Source organism: Brassica rapa, chromosome A07, assembly GCF_000309985.2.
Source record: "Brassica rapa cultivar Chiifu-401-42 chromosome A07, CAAS_Brap_v3.01, whole genome shotgun sequence".
Taxonomy (NCBI): Eukaryota; Viridiplantae; Streptophyta; class Magnoliopsida; order Brassicales; family Brassicaceae; genus Brassica; species Brassica rapa.
Window position 1 is genome coordinate 15,210,077 of NC_024801.2, and position 16,418 is coordinate 15,226,494.

The following is a 16,418-nucleotide window of genomic DNA, read 5'->3' on the forward strand; positions in this document are numbered from 1 at the left end:
ACTAAAAGCATGTAACTATTACTTATTAAACATTTGGCAGTACTGATAAAAAAAAAGACATGTGGCAGTAATATAGACTATGGTTATACTAGGAAAAAGGGTCTTCACGAGTCTTCCTCGAACGCAAACATTATGTTGATCTAGGGAAATGTCAAGATAACAGCGGACAAGACCCTTGGACCAGAGTATCTGTTGAAAGCGGAGATAAAATATCCGGTAATAGAGAAATCATAATCAGAGTTGAATCTCGTGGATACACCTTGCAATTTTGTAGCAGTGATATGGCGAGCCAAGTTATACATACCGACAAATACATTTTTGATTTGGACATTTCATACAAGGAAAAATAGTTCAACACCCAGATACGATTCTCTACATTCCTTGAGAGCCGATCACAAACACTTTTGGACAGCCATTTCTTTTACTGTAGTCGCCAGTCTCTTGAATACCTTCAAGTTGTGTCCTACTTTTCCCTGCGATCAAGAAAAGTCCTTTCACTTTAATCACATGATGATTACGAAATAATTTTTTTTTGTAAATCGATTAGGCTATATACATACCTCATTCAGTAATGCAAGCCTTTCTATGATAGGTGACAATTTGCCACAGAGATCTGCAACTTCCTGTTGTTGATGAGATTTTGAACCATATGATGATGCCCACTCATTCGAACTACCAGATCTGCGTATATAAAAAAAGCTTTCAGCATTGACGCACAAGAGCGATTCGTTTGAACATCATATATTTCTATGCATAAACCTAGTCAATATTTGGATTTGCACTTGCAGCCACACAATATGTAAAAGAGTGAGTTATTCGCTGTCACAATTTGCGTAATCCAGGAGTCTCATCCAGAATCATGACTAAGAGAGCCTTAGAAAACTAAGATATCTATGGTTGAAGACAAAGTGGCATACCTATCTTGGAGATGGATCAGGATGATATTCAGTACATGCTCTGTGAGTTGTAGTAACAATGTGATTAACTGGTCCCTGGTGCCCACGATTTTGCACATTTCGACCATAGCTATGTATCTCCTGAGGTTAATAACAAGCATTAAGAACATAAATACAGTACCTGACAGTGTCTCTTCAGGTGACATTTACTTTCATCAACTTGTGAAGTTTAACTATTTGCTTACGCATATTAGGTGTTTAAAATAACTGGGTGAATTTACCCACCATCATGATACAAAGAAGTAAGCATTATCTCTGCTTAATCAACATATCAAAGATACATACTCTATGTATATGACCTACTTCTTGGGCGATTTAGCAAGCAGAAGAAATAAATTTTCACTGACCTTTTATGTATGTTGTCTGATGCTGTGACATATTCTTGGCAATCACACATCTTGATTATTGCATCTACATCTTGTCTTGAGACCTCGTTAATGTCTCTAATCTGCAAATCATACATACAATTCTGAATATATAGAAGTTAAAAAATTGTGAAGAGTAAGAATTAGGATAGTATTAACCTTATGAAGGAGTAAGGACTTTTTCTCTGCTGCTCCCTCGAGGGAATCAGTCACATGCGAAAGAAGAGATGCGAGCAACATAAGCGTTGGTTGCCGTAGTTTAGCGGAGTTATCACAAGAATCATTTGATATCTGTGGCGGCGGGGGAAAGGGGAATAGAGAAGGGGCATGAGTATTTACTTATGTTTGGTAAAAACAACGGGATGATGAGAAACGGAGAGAACATAGAGAGGGAAATAGCTACAACAGTACCTGTAACCTCAAAGAACTTTTGGTCACTTGAAAATATAAGAAAGAAGTCAAGCTGAATCGCAACTGAGACAATTTGAGCTCTGATCCCTTCTGTCCACCAGAGGAGAAAACAAAAGAGAAACACAAATATAAGAAACCAAGGACTAGATGACAATAATTTGTGAGGCGCTAGTCCATGTACCTGAACTATTTGTCCTTCTCGAGACGGTATGAAAAGCTTGCTCATCAAATCAAACAGCCCTTGAACAAATCCATATTCATCGTTCTCTTCGAAAGGCCAGACCTACAAACACGGAACGTAATTTCTATGAAAGTCAATTTAACTCGCTTGTGGTATTTCGGGGAACCTGCTTGAAGATACAGTTATAAAAGATGAGCAAAAGCCCTTCAATAAGAAAAAAATATTAAGAAAACTGTAAGCACCCCAGAAAAAATACCTTGCTCAATATTCCTACTGCTAGGATAATTTGCTCCATCAATAAATCATCTGCTTGGGTTACGTCTTCACGAAGAAGTTGGTCAAAAAGCAATTGATGTCCTTTGATAAACTCAATAACTTCGCGAACAATTTTATTCCTCCCCTATCAAACGCCCAGATAAAAGGAGAATAAGAAACGTAAATGCAGTTCGCATTTTAAGATCAGGTTACCCAGGAAAAAAATGACGACTTGGTAACTAAATAGCAAAAAAAGACTACGTGACAATAAGTCCAAATAATAAGGTTCAGCTATCCAGTATAATTAACAAGAACAATACAAACTGTTCTAAACTTTACAAATGCTTCTGATATCCAGTATTAGTTAGATTGCTCTCTATGTCTTACAAGCATACTGCAATTGGCAAGTGATTGTCCCTGTACAACTTAAATTCTCAAAGACGAGTACCATTTTCTACTTCTACTTGTTAAAGGCATCATAGATGTATAACAACTACAATAGAAAAATCAGTAACATGATTCAACTTTCTACAATACGTAAAACAACACACTGGTTTAGGGCAGAGAAAAAGAAAATAATACTGATTTTAATTTTCAAACAAACTGAACTCGGTATATGTCATTCAGCGTTCATTCTCACATAACTCCTCAACTAACTCACAAAGTCCGAAGATGAAAGCTGCATTAGCAATGCAAAAGATAGTAAAAAAGGTCTTCTAAAGAAAAGAGGCTGACCTCAACAAATTCAGAGGTTTCAACCAATGAAGTGAGGGCAAACACCAATCTAAGGGCAGCAGTAATTATTGTTCGTTGCTTTTGAACATCATATCCTGTGTCAGTCTGAAGCTTCATATTGACCCGCCTCATATTTCCCTGGAATGTACTTTTGGGCTTATAACCAGAGAAATATCGAGGTCACATACAAAAAGCAGATAACTAGAGAAATATTGTGGCCACATAAAAAAAGCAGATACCTTTTGGGCTTATAACCAGAGAAATATCGAGGTCACATAAAAAAAAGCAGATCACTACCTTGAAACTGGTAGCTCTACATGAGGCGATATGTTCCAGTGCACCCATGGAGAACAGAACCTGGCCTCCTGACTTTCCGTACTTGTGGCTAATTCTAAGTAGCAATGCAAATTCTGCCTCTAAGGTACATGCTCGCTGTTGTGACTCCAGCAAATGTCTTCCATCCTGGGCCTAATGATATATCAAATACACATGTATAAATGCAAGTCCTAGAAATAAGTATACCCACATATTAATCATGTCTCCAAAATTTAAAAACGGGAGGCATATGAAGATTATATAATCATCAAGACCTAATCAGTAAATGGGGTATAAAAGACACGAGTTAAGGTGTATCTGCTTTTCATGTGGATCAGAAAGTCAAACCAGCTGCTAATTGGCCACAATATGCCTCTTAAAGAAGATTTAACATGCTTGCGACACTAATTTGACCAGCTTACATATATGTATACTGTAACCTTGAATTTCCATTAGTGAACTTGTACACACTGAGGGCATTTTTTACTCTAATGCAATTTTATCTATTGGTGCTGATTTTTAAGTCAACTCAAATTAACTAACCTTGAATTTCCATGAGTGAACTTGTACACACTGAGGGCATTTTTTACTCTAATGCAATTTTATCTATTGGTGCTGATTTTTAAGTCAACTCAAACTAACTAACCACCAGTAGTTACCAAAGTTAAAGCAAAAAAAAAAATTACGTCAATGAGCTTACTATAAATATTTTACAATACATAACGCAATCAGTAATTAAGAGGAAACATACCTGGTGGGAGATATTACTAATGCTGCCAAGGCAAGAGCGTATGAAACCTCTGCTCTGAAGCTGACTAAGAAAATATCTCTCGTGATCAATACAAACAAGAGCTTCCAGCACGTAAAGTGAAATCGTTTTTCCAAATTCACTGCCTTGACATGCATCCTTGATTACCTGAAATTCGTATTCTCAATGTGAAAAAGTGCAAATGATTATACGCTTATAGCTAATAATAAGAAAGAAGTAGCATTTACCAGATCCAAGATGCCCTGAGCTTCTTTCTTTATTATAGCAAAGTTGGCACGAGCAAGGTCAGCCTGCTCCTTGTCAATCTAAAAACACAAGAGAAATTGGCATCGAAGCATACATGGCCTGAACAAATACGTCTCTAATAAGCAAACACATACCTTCTGGATATCCAAATCTGCATCATCTTGATCACTCAGCAACAAGAATTGCACGACTGATGTTGGCACCTCCAGAGCAATCATATGCTGGCAATACTGGAAATAGCTCAAGAGCAATGCATATTGGCTGATAGAGAAAGGAAAATGAGTTAGGAACGGGGATAAACTGAATATAGATCATCTGGGCAGAAAATAACTGCGTGTTGTATTATAACTAAGTTCAAATAGAAGAACTAGAGCTTAGAAGCATACCGCCTTCTCAAGGATTCTGATGACTCGTGCCTTAGAATTGCCATAACAAGTTTCAAAAGAAGTGAATGGCAAGCACCAGTGGATAAATGTTTTACCATCATGACATCTAGACATGTCACTGTGTCAGAACTCAAGGCACCATGAAACAAAAATCTATCATCACGAAGTTTGGCAATGCAGGTAAGGGCGACCTAATAAAACCTAAAGTTAGTACATGGAGAGCACATTTATACAATATAATAAACTCAAAAGCTAAAACGCACCTGAGTAAGTACAAACGCCATTTTTAATGAACAATCTGGAGAAGCAGAGGCACTTAGAGAGGCGTCAAGTATCCTGCCAACGACCAGAGAAGAAAAATTCAGGCAATGTTCAAGAAAGCTATACAAACAAATAACCTCTGGCACGGAAGGAACTCACCGATACAAAATTTCAGATCGATTATCGAGAGAAGATATTCTTCTGCAGGCAGATATCTAAAACAAAACAGATAAAGCATAACAAAAAGATAAATACGTTATATCTTGGAAAAGTGGCACATAATCATGATTACTAAAGCTGATCTGAGATTTTTAGGAGAGCAATCAACCTCAACAATCTGAGACCAGCCAGCTAACATATGGAGTTGGGCAGCTTGCTCCTCAAGGTTTCGATTATACTTCCATCCCCATTTCAACAGCTGTTGAATTGTCTCTCTAACTTCATTAACCTCAGCAACATTTTGAAAACTATCCACTAGGGGAAATCCAGAATGTAGTTTCTAAACATAAATAGATTTAATTAGCACAAAAAAAAGTATTACATGAAAAATTTATTGGAGAGAAGATCTGGTCTCAAGTATCACAAGAACAAACCTGATAGAGTTTGTTACTGAAGGAAGATAGATCAATCAGGCGATCACCACGCTCAGAATAATAGTAGATACTGCCACTTACAGAGGGATCACGGTTCCCAAGTATTTCCTCCACCTGTAATTAAACTCCATATTCAGACCACTATACTCAACGCAGACACACAGACATATTCTCAAGCCTTACCAATGTGTCATACTTTCGGCTAGACACAATTTGAGGAAGCTGCATCGAAGCATCAGGAGATCTAAACTGGAGGATTTCAAGCAACGCCAATACCTGAACTCATTTCAAAAAGAGAAACAAAAGTAAGAAAGCTGTTCCCATGAACAACCTCAAACTAGGTAAGAAATGATGACACATAGAGCTTTCAGAAGTCCAGTGAAAGAAAGTGATGTTGCATGGGAAAAAGCGACATATTTTTTTTTTTCAAAATACTACCGTTCAAGGAAAACTAACTATAGGGTGATGTGCATGCTGGTGACTTCAGAAAGTGGAGTCAGTACAGTTATTTGTACCATCCATGGATTGTCTAATAAATAAAATGGTAGAATGACAGATCAGTGCTACACATGTAGCCCCAATAAACATACGAACTAATAATCATTCAGGCAGAACATCAGCGAAAGTATCATTACTAGACCGTAGGATAAAACAAGGAAGTTTCTAAAGTCGCATAGTTTAAGCATCAAACCACTAGAGATTCTTAACTCACCTTACTTTTACTGATTGAACTAGTTCCAGCATAATCAAGACCATCCTGAAGAGGATATGTACTGGAAGAATAAAGTTCGTTCCCTGCTTCAGTTACCTCCCGCCCAAAAAGATGAGAAAGTATGCTCTGACACGCCTCCAGGTGATCTGAACTGCTTCCAGAACCATTGTGCAATGCAATAGCTAGGAGTTTTAACAGCCACGCCCTCTGAGAAAGGTATAGATGAATGAGAAATAATATCAATAACATAAAGGACTCCTTAACATTGAAATAAAATATAAATTCGGAACACAATTCAGAACCAGTATTGATGTGTTCTAGGAACACATTCGGAATTTCGGATGATGGATACTATTACGAACGGAAAAAAAGAGATAAAGCGTAGTGCATACAATATTTTAACCACAGGCAGAAACAGAACACATGATATCTTAGCAAAACAGAAATGGAATACAGATGACATAACAAGAAACGAATCTACCGACAGAAATTTCAAGCCGACAGAAATTTCAAGGTGTCGCAATATTAAGAAGGAAAGAGTGCATATATGCAGATTGTCATTTTCGTCTATGAAAAACTAGCCGAAGAAATATTACGTATAGGTAGTATCTTATTGGATATGGGAGGAAAAGAAGAACTGGTATGATTATAGATTTGCGAAGAAAAAAAAAACTTACAAGGGATTGGGTGAAAAAATAATAATAATAACCTAGAGACACACTCCACTAGAAGAAAGAAAACCGCTTATAGGCAGTCAATATTTTATGTGAACTAAAAATATGTTTGATACAAAGAATGAACTGGTAACATACTATCATGAAAGTAAGTAGATACCTGATGAAGTGAACTAATACGGAGCGTCTGGCTACCACTTCTTTTTGGAAGGGTAGCAATACCGATGGTATCAAGATGCTGCGACATTAAGGCATATAAGAGGGGATGAGTAAACAATAAGTCACCTGTGACTTAGATGGGACAGCCCACCAAGGATAGAATGGCACATTCAAGTACAAGGAGAAGATAATCTAGTGTACCCGAAGAAAAAACTGATACTTTTTGCTGCTCAAGAGATCCATGATTGGACCACTAGTTAATGGATCCAAACTCAGCTCACACAAAAGCTGCAAAGAGTGAAAGATGGTTAAGAAAACAATTGACCAAATAGAACTCGCTTTTTTGAATAGACCGGATAGTTATCATCCTGGATCAGCATGTCTCACCTGAAAGCCACACTCAAAGAGTAAGAAGTTTATATCAGGGTTTGGAAGTTTTTCCAGCATTTCAAGAATGACCTTCAGACAACTGCAGATTGCAAAAAAAAAATGAAGATTATGGTTGGGAGATATACGTTATCATACAATGCCAACAAATGACAATCAAACCTGTAGTGGAACTTAGGCTGCAAAACTGTGCCTTCCACCGGGGCATCCAGGTCAAACTTAAGAAGCAAATGTGTGATATTTGGTGCAGGCCGGTTGATACAGTCAACCAGAAGCTACAAATGTAATGGTCATATCGTTGAGGATAGAAGGTGTACGGATAAATAAATAATAAGGAGAGACAATAAAACCCATTAAAACGCGAAGAAACCCCATTTAACATCCCTAGACCAAACCATAGTGCAGAGAGTATGATATTCTACAAAGTGAACCCATCAATTGATGAAAATAACCTGCATAATAAGGACCCCTAGATCATCGCAGCTGTTCTCTACAACTTCACCCTCTTCAAGTCGTAGCTCAAGGCAGGATGCATAATCCTCAATCAAGGAATTTGCAGCGTTCATTTTAATCAGCATTGGAACGAGTCCAACCAAGCGAGAACTGTTTCAAGAGTACGATTAATTAAAACCCATGTACATAGCAAATTAAAACACAAGGTCAGACAAATAATACATAGCAAAGGAAATCAATCACATATTTTTAAAACTAATGTATCTGAAAGCAGTTTGTAATGGTATATGCCAGTGCTATCTGAGAAACAAGTTACATGTGACTGAACAGACTACAAATGAAAAGAAGTGGCTCTGTAAAATTTAGTTATCACCTTAAGATGTTCATCAATTTGATTGACGATCTTTGAATCTGAGGAAGAGAATCATATCTGACATACTCCAGCAAGGCCACAATTTGATTATGATCTTGCGAGAGAATTATATCCAAAGGCTGCAGAAATAACAAAATTAAACATAAGTACCTGACCGTCTTGTGCCTTATAACATAAAAACATGGAAAGGGTGATTCATGAAGAAATAAAAAATGTTCGTTTAATAGACGGTTGGATATTAATTCACGACTCATCAAGCAATAACCAAATTAACAACAGTGTCCATGTTCATATTTTACACCACGTAACACAACAGTGGAGCAGGTTGGAGAAGGAATACTATTTATTGCTATTAGTCAAGTAGGTTATGATCACAAAGAAAATTGCCTGAACTTCTGTACCCTTCACCTTTGACTTAATGTTAGTAACCTTAATTGAATGGTATACGCGAAGATAAATACATCACTGTTAATAAGACAATAGAATGCTGAACAAATTTAAGAGAAAAAAAGGCAGTCGAGCAAAGTGTGCAAATTCTAGAATATATCATGTATGGATTGGAAGTTGTATAAATTGATGAAATACCTAAACTTAGTAACAGATAATGTCAACTTCCTACACAGTACCAGAAACCTCTGACTCTGTTCAGAAGAACATATTAATACTCTTTGAAAAAACTACTTTATATATCTAACTGCATTTCCACTACATATTAAGAGATCGAGAAATCAGAAGAAACACAAAGTAAAGCTTCGAAGCATCACAAGAACAACAAGGTACCTGGTACAGCGGACGCCAGACATCAGAAACAAGCAAATCCTTGTCAAAGACAAGTAATAAGATTTCCAAAGAGAGTTGCACAGCCTTTTCCAAGATCTTCCCGTAAGTTTTACTCATTCGCTCGCTCATGATAGAATTGACCCCAACCTGAAGGACACTCATAAGGTTCCTATACAGCGTTTTCCCACTCATGAAATCCTGAGAAAAAAAGTTGAACCTATTATATATATATATATCATATATAACATGTCTACTAGAGATAAGGATTGTGTTTCCACTGTAAAAATAAAAAGCAAGAATATTTTAGTTACTACTTTTAGTAATTCTATAACTGGTAGCTGCGTTTGTAGTGAAGATGTTTCAGCTGACACCAAAAACTGTGAATGCTCAGTAAATCCATCAAGATCCTCCTCCTGAATATCATACATGCTTAAGATCCTGAAGTGAAATGCAGAAAATGTTAATCCACTTCAACATGCATATACACACATTTAAAACATGTCCTTATTTCTGCTAAAAGAAAAAAAAAATTTTGGCAGAGCAAGAAAAAGGAAAGCATCAAAGATAGAAGCACAAGTTTACATGTGAAAATGTTGAAGGCACGCCACAACCAATTGCCACTTCTCACAAGGATCTGAGTATGCCCTTTGAGGAAAGGGGGCGAATACATGATCATAAACAAATCTGAAGATGCCAATAAATCTACAAAAAACATGTATATAAAAAACGTCAGCCCCAAAATTTCTATGACTAAGATTCACGTAGAGATACGACAATCTAAGGCTACTACCTACGACCACGATCAGTCACATCTTTCTCTCCCGCAATCAGAGCGTTAATAAGATTAAGGAACGATATTGTTGAAGGATATTGTTCTCTCCTTGCTTCAATTTCATTTAACTCGAACTGCATATCATAGACCTGCATATAAAAAAATCTTAATTAGTTTCAAAATAAGCCAAAGATTCACTCCAGCTGGAATAACAAAAAGATGCACCAAACAACACATGCCATACTAACTTTACCTACAACGAACATAGAGCAGCGAGTTATGTGAATACTCAGAGAAAAAAACATCACATGAAAGTCTTTCATACTTAGAATATTATGAGGTTGTTGAAGGAATAAGACAAATATCAATATTGTGACAAACAGCTACTTTACATGGCAAAATAATTTTTTTATGCGAGATGACAAACCTTCTTTGATGCGTAAGTTAAAAAAATCAATGCAGTAATAAAAATCTAAACAACTACAGAAGAAATAAAGTTGAGATGTCTATTCATAATATTCCCTATGAAGCCAAGCATTTACCTGAGAAGATTGGTCAGTCTTTCCAACCGGTGATCCCACGACAACCGGCAGATCATACTGCTCAAGAAAAGCCCAGATAGAGTCCCTCAATTCTGGAAATACATGAACAAAAACAGCAATGGTCTTCCTAAGAGCACCCTGCAGAAAATACAGTTACCATAAACGCAAGTTTGATATGTACTGATGCCAGAGGCTTTTTACAGATCATATGACAGTCAAAGCGTAAGGAGAAGGATCTCCAGCATGCCACTGACCTTCAGATATGGAGGAACGTTTTCGTAACCAAGAAGCTTAAAAAATGGTTCGATATCAGGAAACCAATTTTTCCTCTCAGTAGGATTACCATTCTCAACAACCTGCAGAATATGAAAAACACACTTACTGACCAAATAAAAAAATATATGCAGTGTAAAAATCAGTTCACAGTAGAAAACATTTGCAAAGAGGTTTAAACAACATATTGCCAAATCCCTCCCAGATGAGGAAGCATTTGCAAGTATGTTCAAACATATGTTTCAAAGATGAAAAGGATCCACTTGAAGAGAGAAAGCACGTATGTACGCAATTAGAACTGAATCGGAGTTAAGCCATGTTTCTTAGGAGCCATCTTAGTTATCAATTTTCTACAAAAAGGTTACTAAATTTAGAAGGAAAGTAGAGCCAGAATATATTTAAACAACGTTATATAACCTTTTGAAGTACATTCAGATATGCAACAAGTGCTTTTGCATCGCCCTCCAGGAAGTCTGGCATCACCGTTCCAGCAGTTTGAAGAGACTGCTTGAACTTATCATCGTAAATTGCTATGCAATCAAACAAAGTGGCCCATCCTATACTGCGAAATGTTGTACCCTTGAGCAACTCATAGACCTTAGAAGCACCTTCTTGAGTTGAAGCCTGGCAGAGTAAAGATGACAGTCAGGAAACTTAATGGATAAAGGGGTAAAAGGGATCTCACAAAAAAAAACGATATAAAGACTTCTCGTACCAAAGTCCGCAGCATTTCCAAGAATGCCACAAGAGTTTTGAAATTTGTGTGATCCTCTCCGGCAAAATTTACAAAAGTCCACAAGACATCATTCCCGTAGAGTAGCTCCGGTTCTTTCTGCAAGAGCTTGTAATATCAAGACTCGAAAGAAGGTATATGGTATGAAAAATGAAATGTGATCCAATCCGTTTGGTTTTCGAATGCTCATTATTATGCTACGAGAGACAAAAATAGCTTCAACAATAACTGTTCGACTGGCTAGTGGTTCTTTACCTGATATATGTTGCTTACAAACTCCATAAGGGAAATAAAGGGCAGTGGCCTGTCAGCCTCTTCAGTCTGCATACTGCCGTCAAGTGAATCATTAATTCGGTAAGAATTAAGAACACTCATAGCCATGTCCTTGGATTCCTTCACCTGGAATATAAGAATGATCAGGCTAGACGCAGGAAATAAACATGCAGATGGCATATATTAAACTTATCAGACACTATCAGATCAGAAAATATCCAGGTGCAGTCGTAAATTTTTTATTTTCTATGCCACTAATCTCAAAAGTGATTAAGAAATCATCAGAGATTGCGACTAATGCATTACTTCCTCATTCGAAAAGCATATATCACCATGTTTTGTCATTCTTATCAGAACATGAACCTAGGGATAAAAAACTACCAAGCTTTACTCTATTATATGTTGCAGCGTTCAAGCTTTGATCACCAACAGATACTCAATACTACACAAATGCTAGGTAAAGATACTGAACAAACCTTGTCTCTTGCAATCGGGTGAGATAAAAAATAAGAGGTTAACTTGTGTAGATACGCATTGTATATGTATATCATGTCCTCCTCATCATTCTGCGTGTAGCAACCACCAAAATGTCAGTCATTGATAGACCCACACAAGGGGGTCAAAGATAAAAACTGTAACGAGGCTAAAATTTGAGAGTCACTAAATAAGCAAGATTATAGTGACTATGCACGAATAAATCAAACATCCAAGAGGAACCCATCGAACACCAAATAATAAAACCATATTCTCAAGTAGAGATCTATATCACAACTTTTCTTCAATAAAAGCTCAAGAATTCAAATATGTCATCTACTAGCTGGAAATAAAAGTAACTCTTCACAGTTAATGTTCGTCAAATGATATTAAGTCGCAGAAAATCCAACAGGCGCCCAGCATTTGAGAGACATTAACTGAATACGCAAAATTCCTGGCAATGATGTCTAAAATTGAAGTACCTGGTAGGCTGCAGTTTGAAGAACATTATCCAGCAAAAACTGAAACACATTTTTTGAAAAGATGGACTCCAGGCAGGAGCATATGTGCCCCATATCAGTTGTTGACGCAGCAGAAATTGTATCCATTCCAGATATTCCATCATATATCAACATTAAATGCACAGCCCATGCAAGCCTTATGCCACCAATGAAGCCATCAGCAGTGAGGTCACTGCCAGAAGCCATGACCTGAAGTGTGTTTTAATGTGTCAGTTTTCAGTGATACGGACAAGCCGCGACAGAAAATGTATCAACTCGTCTTACAATATTCTGAAATTCTGTCCTAAACGAAGCATCTTGAGATATCATAGATGACTTATCCGATAGTGCACTGATGGCATCTGATATGAAGGTAATGATGAGAGAAAACAGAAGACTAAAATTGATCTGCAACAAAGAAATTGATCATGTCACGTAATACAAAAATATACATATAATACGCGCAAATGAAGTGAAACTCATAAAAGCTTCCATGTCATGGAGAGGATTAGCATGAACCTGATAGTTTATGGTGTCATTTCCTTGAGTTAATTGAACTGCATTGTCTTTTAAAACATTGTATATGTCCTTCACATCTTTTGGACCTGCGAAGAACAAATTTCTTTGAAGCATGACAACAAAATAGCAAAAATCCTCAAGAGCAGAAACAAAAAAAATAACAGCAGTGCTTTAGTACTATAGATTAACCATTTTAATATCCATAGAACAAAACAAGAGCCAAAATATAGCATATGTATCAAACACCATAAATCACATACGATACTCAACTTCAATCAAGCATGCAAGCACATTCAATGCATGCCAACAGACATAGCGTAAGTGAAAACACAATATATTCATAGCACATTGCGTAACGACCTAACTAGTCTGGCACATAAGTTTCCTAGCAAACTTATACGACAACTTATCAGTAGTTTTACTTGCTATGGTATACAATAGAACTTACGAAAAGCAGCACTCAATTACTTAACAAGTGGCACCCTTCGTGCAAAAGCTTTATTAAAAATAGTCAAGCTTACCAGGTCTATCAACCAAAATCGAAAGAACAAGGCAATGTCCCAGGATCAGTCTTTCCCTATGAACAACAGCTCTTCGTTCAACAAGAGCACCTCTCGAGTCAATAAGGTATTGTTCACATAAGGGCCCACCCAAGCCAGAAGGTTCCTCCCGATTGAGTTCCTAACAACAAAAATTTGCTATCATGAAAATCATAACATAATGATGGCTAAGAGAAAGTCATTAACTGTCTGAGTTTAAAATGAAATCTTTCGTTCGGTATGAACTCTATCAGCCGAAGACAATGTCCATCAAAATATTCAAAAGATTACGCTTGAACTCATGTTGGTCGTAATGCAAAGAAAGATGTTAATAACAAGTGTTAAACAAAATGGAATCGCAACTCTCTTTGAATTTAACGCTAACATAGAGTCACCTAAAACAAATTTCAAAGATGAGGCTAACATAGGATGTAAAAATACCCAAGCGTCTTGTGTAGTCGACAATTTTAAGAGTATCATAAAACATTAACCAAACGATTCAAAAAAAGAACAGGTGAAAACAGTAAACAATCATTTTCACGAGGTGGACCAATTTTTAGTAGTCACAATACCTTAATGTTTACCCCATGGTTCAATGTGCACTAAAGTAAATAGTTACACAGTAGAAATTTTGAAAAGTTTGTGAAGACTTCAAATAATTAATCGGAAAAAAATTTGATAAAACTCTCAGAAATAAATGGATAGCAAAACAGATGTCTCCATGGATACTCCACGAACTATACAGATATCACAGCATGAACGTATGAGGATGTATCCCAAAAGAACCTAAGCGGTAATTACCTTTATAAGAGTAATTAACCGTTGTCTGAGCCCAGCTTTAATCAGATCTTCTAACAGTCCCTGAATGTCAGCTATAAGATCAGGCTCAACCCCCTGGTCCATAACAACTGCCTGTTCAACAAGAAAAAGGGTAACGCGTGATGATGCAAAGAAGAAAAAAAGGAAAAAAAAAAGCTAAAAATATAAAATGAGTGCCAGCTATACCCTCAGGAGTGTGTAGAGCGTTGATGTAAGATCTCTTCTCCCTGTGTACCATAGTCCAATTGCAAGGCGTTGGATCTCAAGCGGATCCCGTCCCATCAAGCCCCACTAAACATAGGATAAAATATAAGAGCATATCCCAAAACAAAAAATAACTTTTAGAATCTAAGAGGTGAGAGTGAAAGCAAAGTGAATGGGATCGACCTCCTGGTTTGCAGATACAAGCAGACGAACAGAATCTATCTCATTCAGGTGAAGCTCATCACTCAGTTTCAAGCTCTACAATCAGTTACAGTACCGTTAGATCTTATAGAACATAGAATCATCTAAAGATAATGAAAAATTGCATCTACAGTTTGCATCATAACTAGAGAGAAACTTTGCTTATAATCGGAGTCCATTGAGAAGCAGCGACACTTACAATCGCAACATCTTGGTCATCCAACGATATCGGCAACGAATCAGGAAGTCGAATCTCTCGGGACTGAACTTGCGCTCTATCGGACGCCTTCGGAGGCTGAAACAGAAAATTAAAAAAAAGATTCAGAGCTCGAGAGAAATCGGAAAAATTGAAATCGAAAGCTAACGGAAGGATCTCGAATCGAGTACCGGGAAGGAGAGGAGGTTCTGGAAAGAGGAGAAGGAGTTGCGAATGGCGTGAGTGAGTTCGATTCGCTGCGTGGGGGTTGTCGCCGACGATCCCAGCAGCGAGGACTGTACTATGGCCGCTAACTCTTTCGGCGAAACCATTTCAGGTAGCAGACGAGAAACTAGCCGCGGAGTAACGAACAAAACCCCTCCGAAGAAAAAACCCTAACACGAGAGAGCTTTAAAGCAATAGTGCGCCTCCAGACCTTTTTAAGGCGATGATTGTTTCCATTAGTTTCTGGTTTTAGTTTTTGGTTTTTAGATTTTAGTTTTAGATTTTGGTTTTTGGTTTTTAACTTTTAGATTTTGGATTTTGATTTTCAGCTTTTGGTTTTGGTTTTTGGTTTTTAGATTTTGGTTTTGCTGTATTTTTAGTTTTTTTTATAAAATAAGCAATACATTGTTTTAAAATAATAATTTTTAAAAAAATAACCATTAAAATGTACCAAAATATAGTGGCTGTTATTTAAAATAAAAACATTACCATGTTTTAAATTATTTTATTTTTAAGTGTTATACTTAAATATAATTAATAAAATATCTATAAATTATTAAAATTAAATTATTTTAAAATTTTGAAACTATTTATAAATTTTATTACATAAAATATTTTTCGTTTTTTAGAACTTGAATGGCTATTTTTTCAAATTAATATAATATATTGTATTAATAAAATATTTTTAAATTTATAATTTTTAGTTGTTGTTTAGTATGTATAATAAAATTATTCAATAATTCATTTATAGATATTAATAAGTAATTGGTTACAACTAATACTGAAATTATCTATATTTATTTACATATATGAAACACATAAATTATTTTACATTAATGTTAAATGATAAAAAAAATTGTATTGGAATTTTATCTTTATGAAAACATTATTTACTTAATTAATTAAAATATAGTATTTTATACAAAATAAACAAAATTCGTTTTTGTATTGAAAACCCACAAAAGTTGGTTTTTGGCTTTTCTTCACAAATTGGTTGAAATTTTGAAAAACTAGTTTTCCTAAATTTTAGAGAATCTATTTGTTAAAAAACTTGATTGGCAAGTGAAATGGTTTTTACAAAAACAAAAACTAAAAGCTAAAAATTTGATTGGATAAAAAATGATTTTTACAAAAGCA

General features: G+C 36.1%; 1 protein-coding gene across 2 annotated transcripts; it reads right to left on the bottom strand.

Moving 5' to 3' along the window:
* Positions 1 to 190: 190 nt before the first annotated feature.
* Positions 191 to 15,507, bottom strand: LOC103829626 (nuclear pore complex protein NUP205). Of its 2 annotated transcripts, none has more exons than XM_009105302.3 (45): positions 15,248 to 15,507; positions 15,060 to 15,155; positions 14,843 to 14,917; positions 14,642 to 14,746; positions 14,438 to 14,548; positions 13,619 to 13,778; positions 13,098 to 13,183; positions 12,864 to 12,986; positions 12,561 to 12,788; positions 12,081 to 12,170; positions 11,587 to 11,730; positions 11,314 to 11,430; positions 11,016 to 11,222; positions 10,580 to 10,681; positions 10,326 to 10,463; positions 9,802 to 9,932; positions 9,594 to 9,713; positions 9,326 to 9,449; positions 9,012 to 9,209; positions 8,232 to 8,350; positions 7,858 to 8,008; positions 7,568 to 7,680; positions 7,406 to 7,487; positions 7,220 to 7,306; positions 7,020 to 7,097; positions 6,186 to 6,392; positions 5,657 to 5,749; positions 5,474 to 5,587; positions 5,209 to 5,379; positions 5,040 to 5,095; positions 4,883 to 4,955; positions 4,620 to 4,810; positions 4,368 to 4,494; positions 4,215 to 4,292; positions 3,970 to 4,134; positions 3,201 to 3,371; positions 2,904 to 3,041; positions 2,170 to 2,313; positions 1,914 to 2,015; positions 1,733 to 1,819; positions 1,481 to 1,612; positions 1,304 to 1,404; positions 918 to 1,037; positions 561 to 681; positions 191 to 473 (listed from the first exon to the last, which is right to left on the bottom strand). In XM_009105302.3, exons 1-45 carry the CDS (start codon positions 15,386 to 15,388, stop codon positions 393 to 395), a joined length of 5,598 nt encoding a protein of 1,865 aa, XP_009103550.1. In that variant the 5' UTR covers positions 15,389 to 15,507; the 3' UTR covers positions 191 to 392. The 2 variants fall into 2 exon arrangements, with proteins under 2 accessions (XP_009103550.1, XP_009103549.1); XM_009105301.3 differs by having other exon boundaries at positions 1,733 to 1,822.
* Positions 15,508 to 16,418: the final 911 nt, after the last annotated feature.

What these genes read in the sequence shown, in the direction of transcription:
- LOC103829626 (XM_009105301.3), bottom strand. Translation starts at nt 15,388, where the DNA reads ATGGTTTCGCCGAAAGAGTTAGCGGCCATAGTACAGTCCTCGCTGCTG. An exon ending in TCTGGCGTCCGCTGTACCAG is followed by an intron (nt 8,351 to 9,011) that starts GTACCTTGTTGT and finishes TTATTTCTGCAG; the next exon opens with CCTTTGGATATAATTCTCTC. An exon ending in AAAGTTCTTTGAGGTTACAG is followed by an intron (nt 1,613 to 1,732) that starts GTACTGTTGTAG and finishes CCGCCGCCACAG; the next exon opens with ATATCAAATGATTCTTGTGA.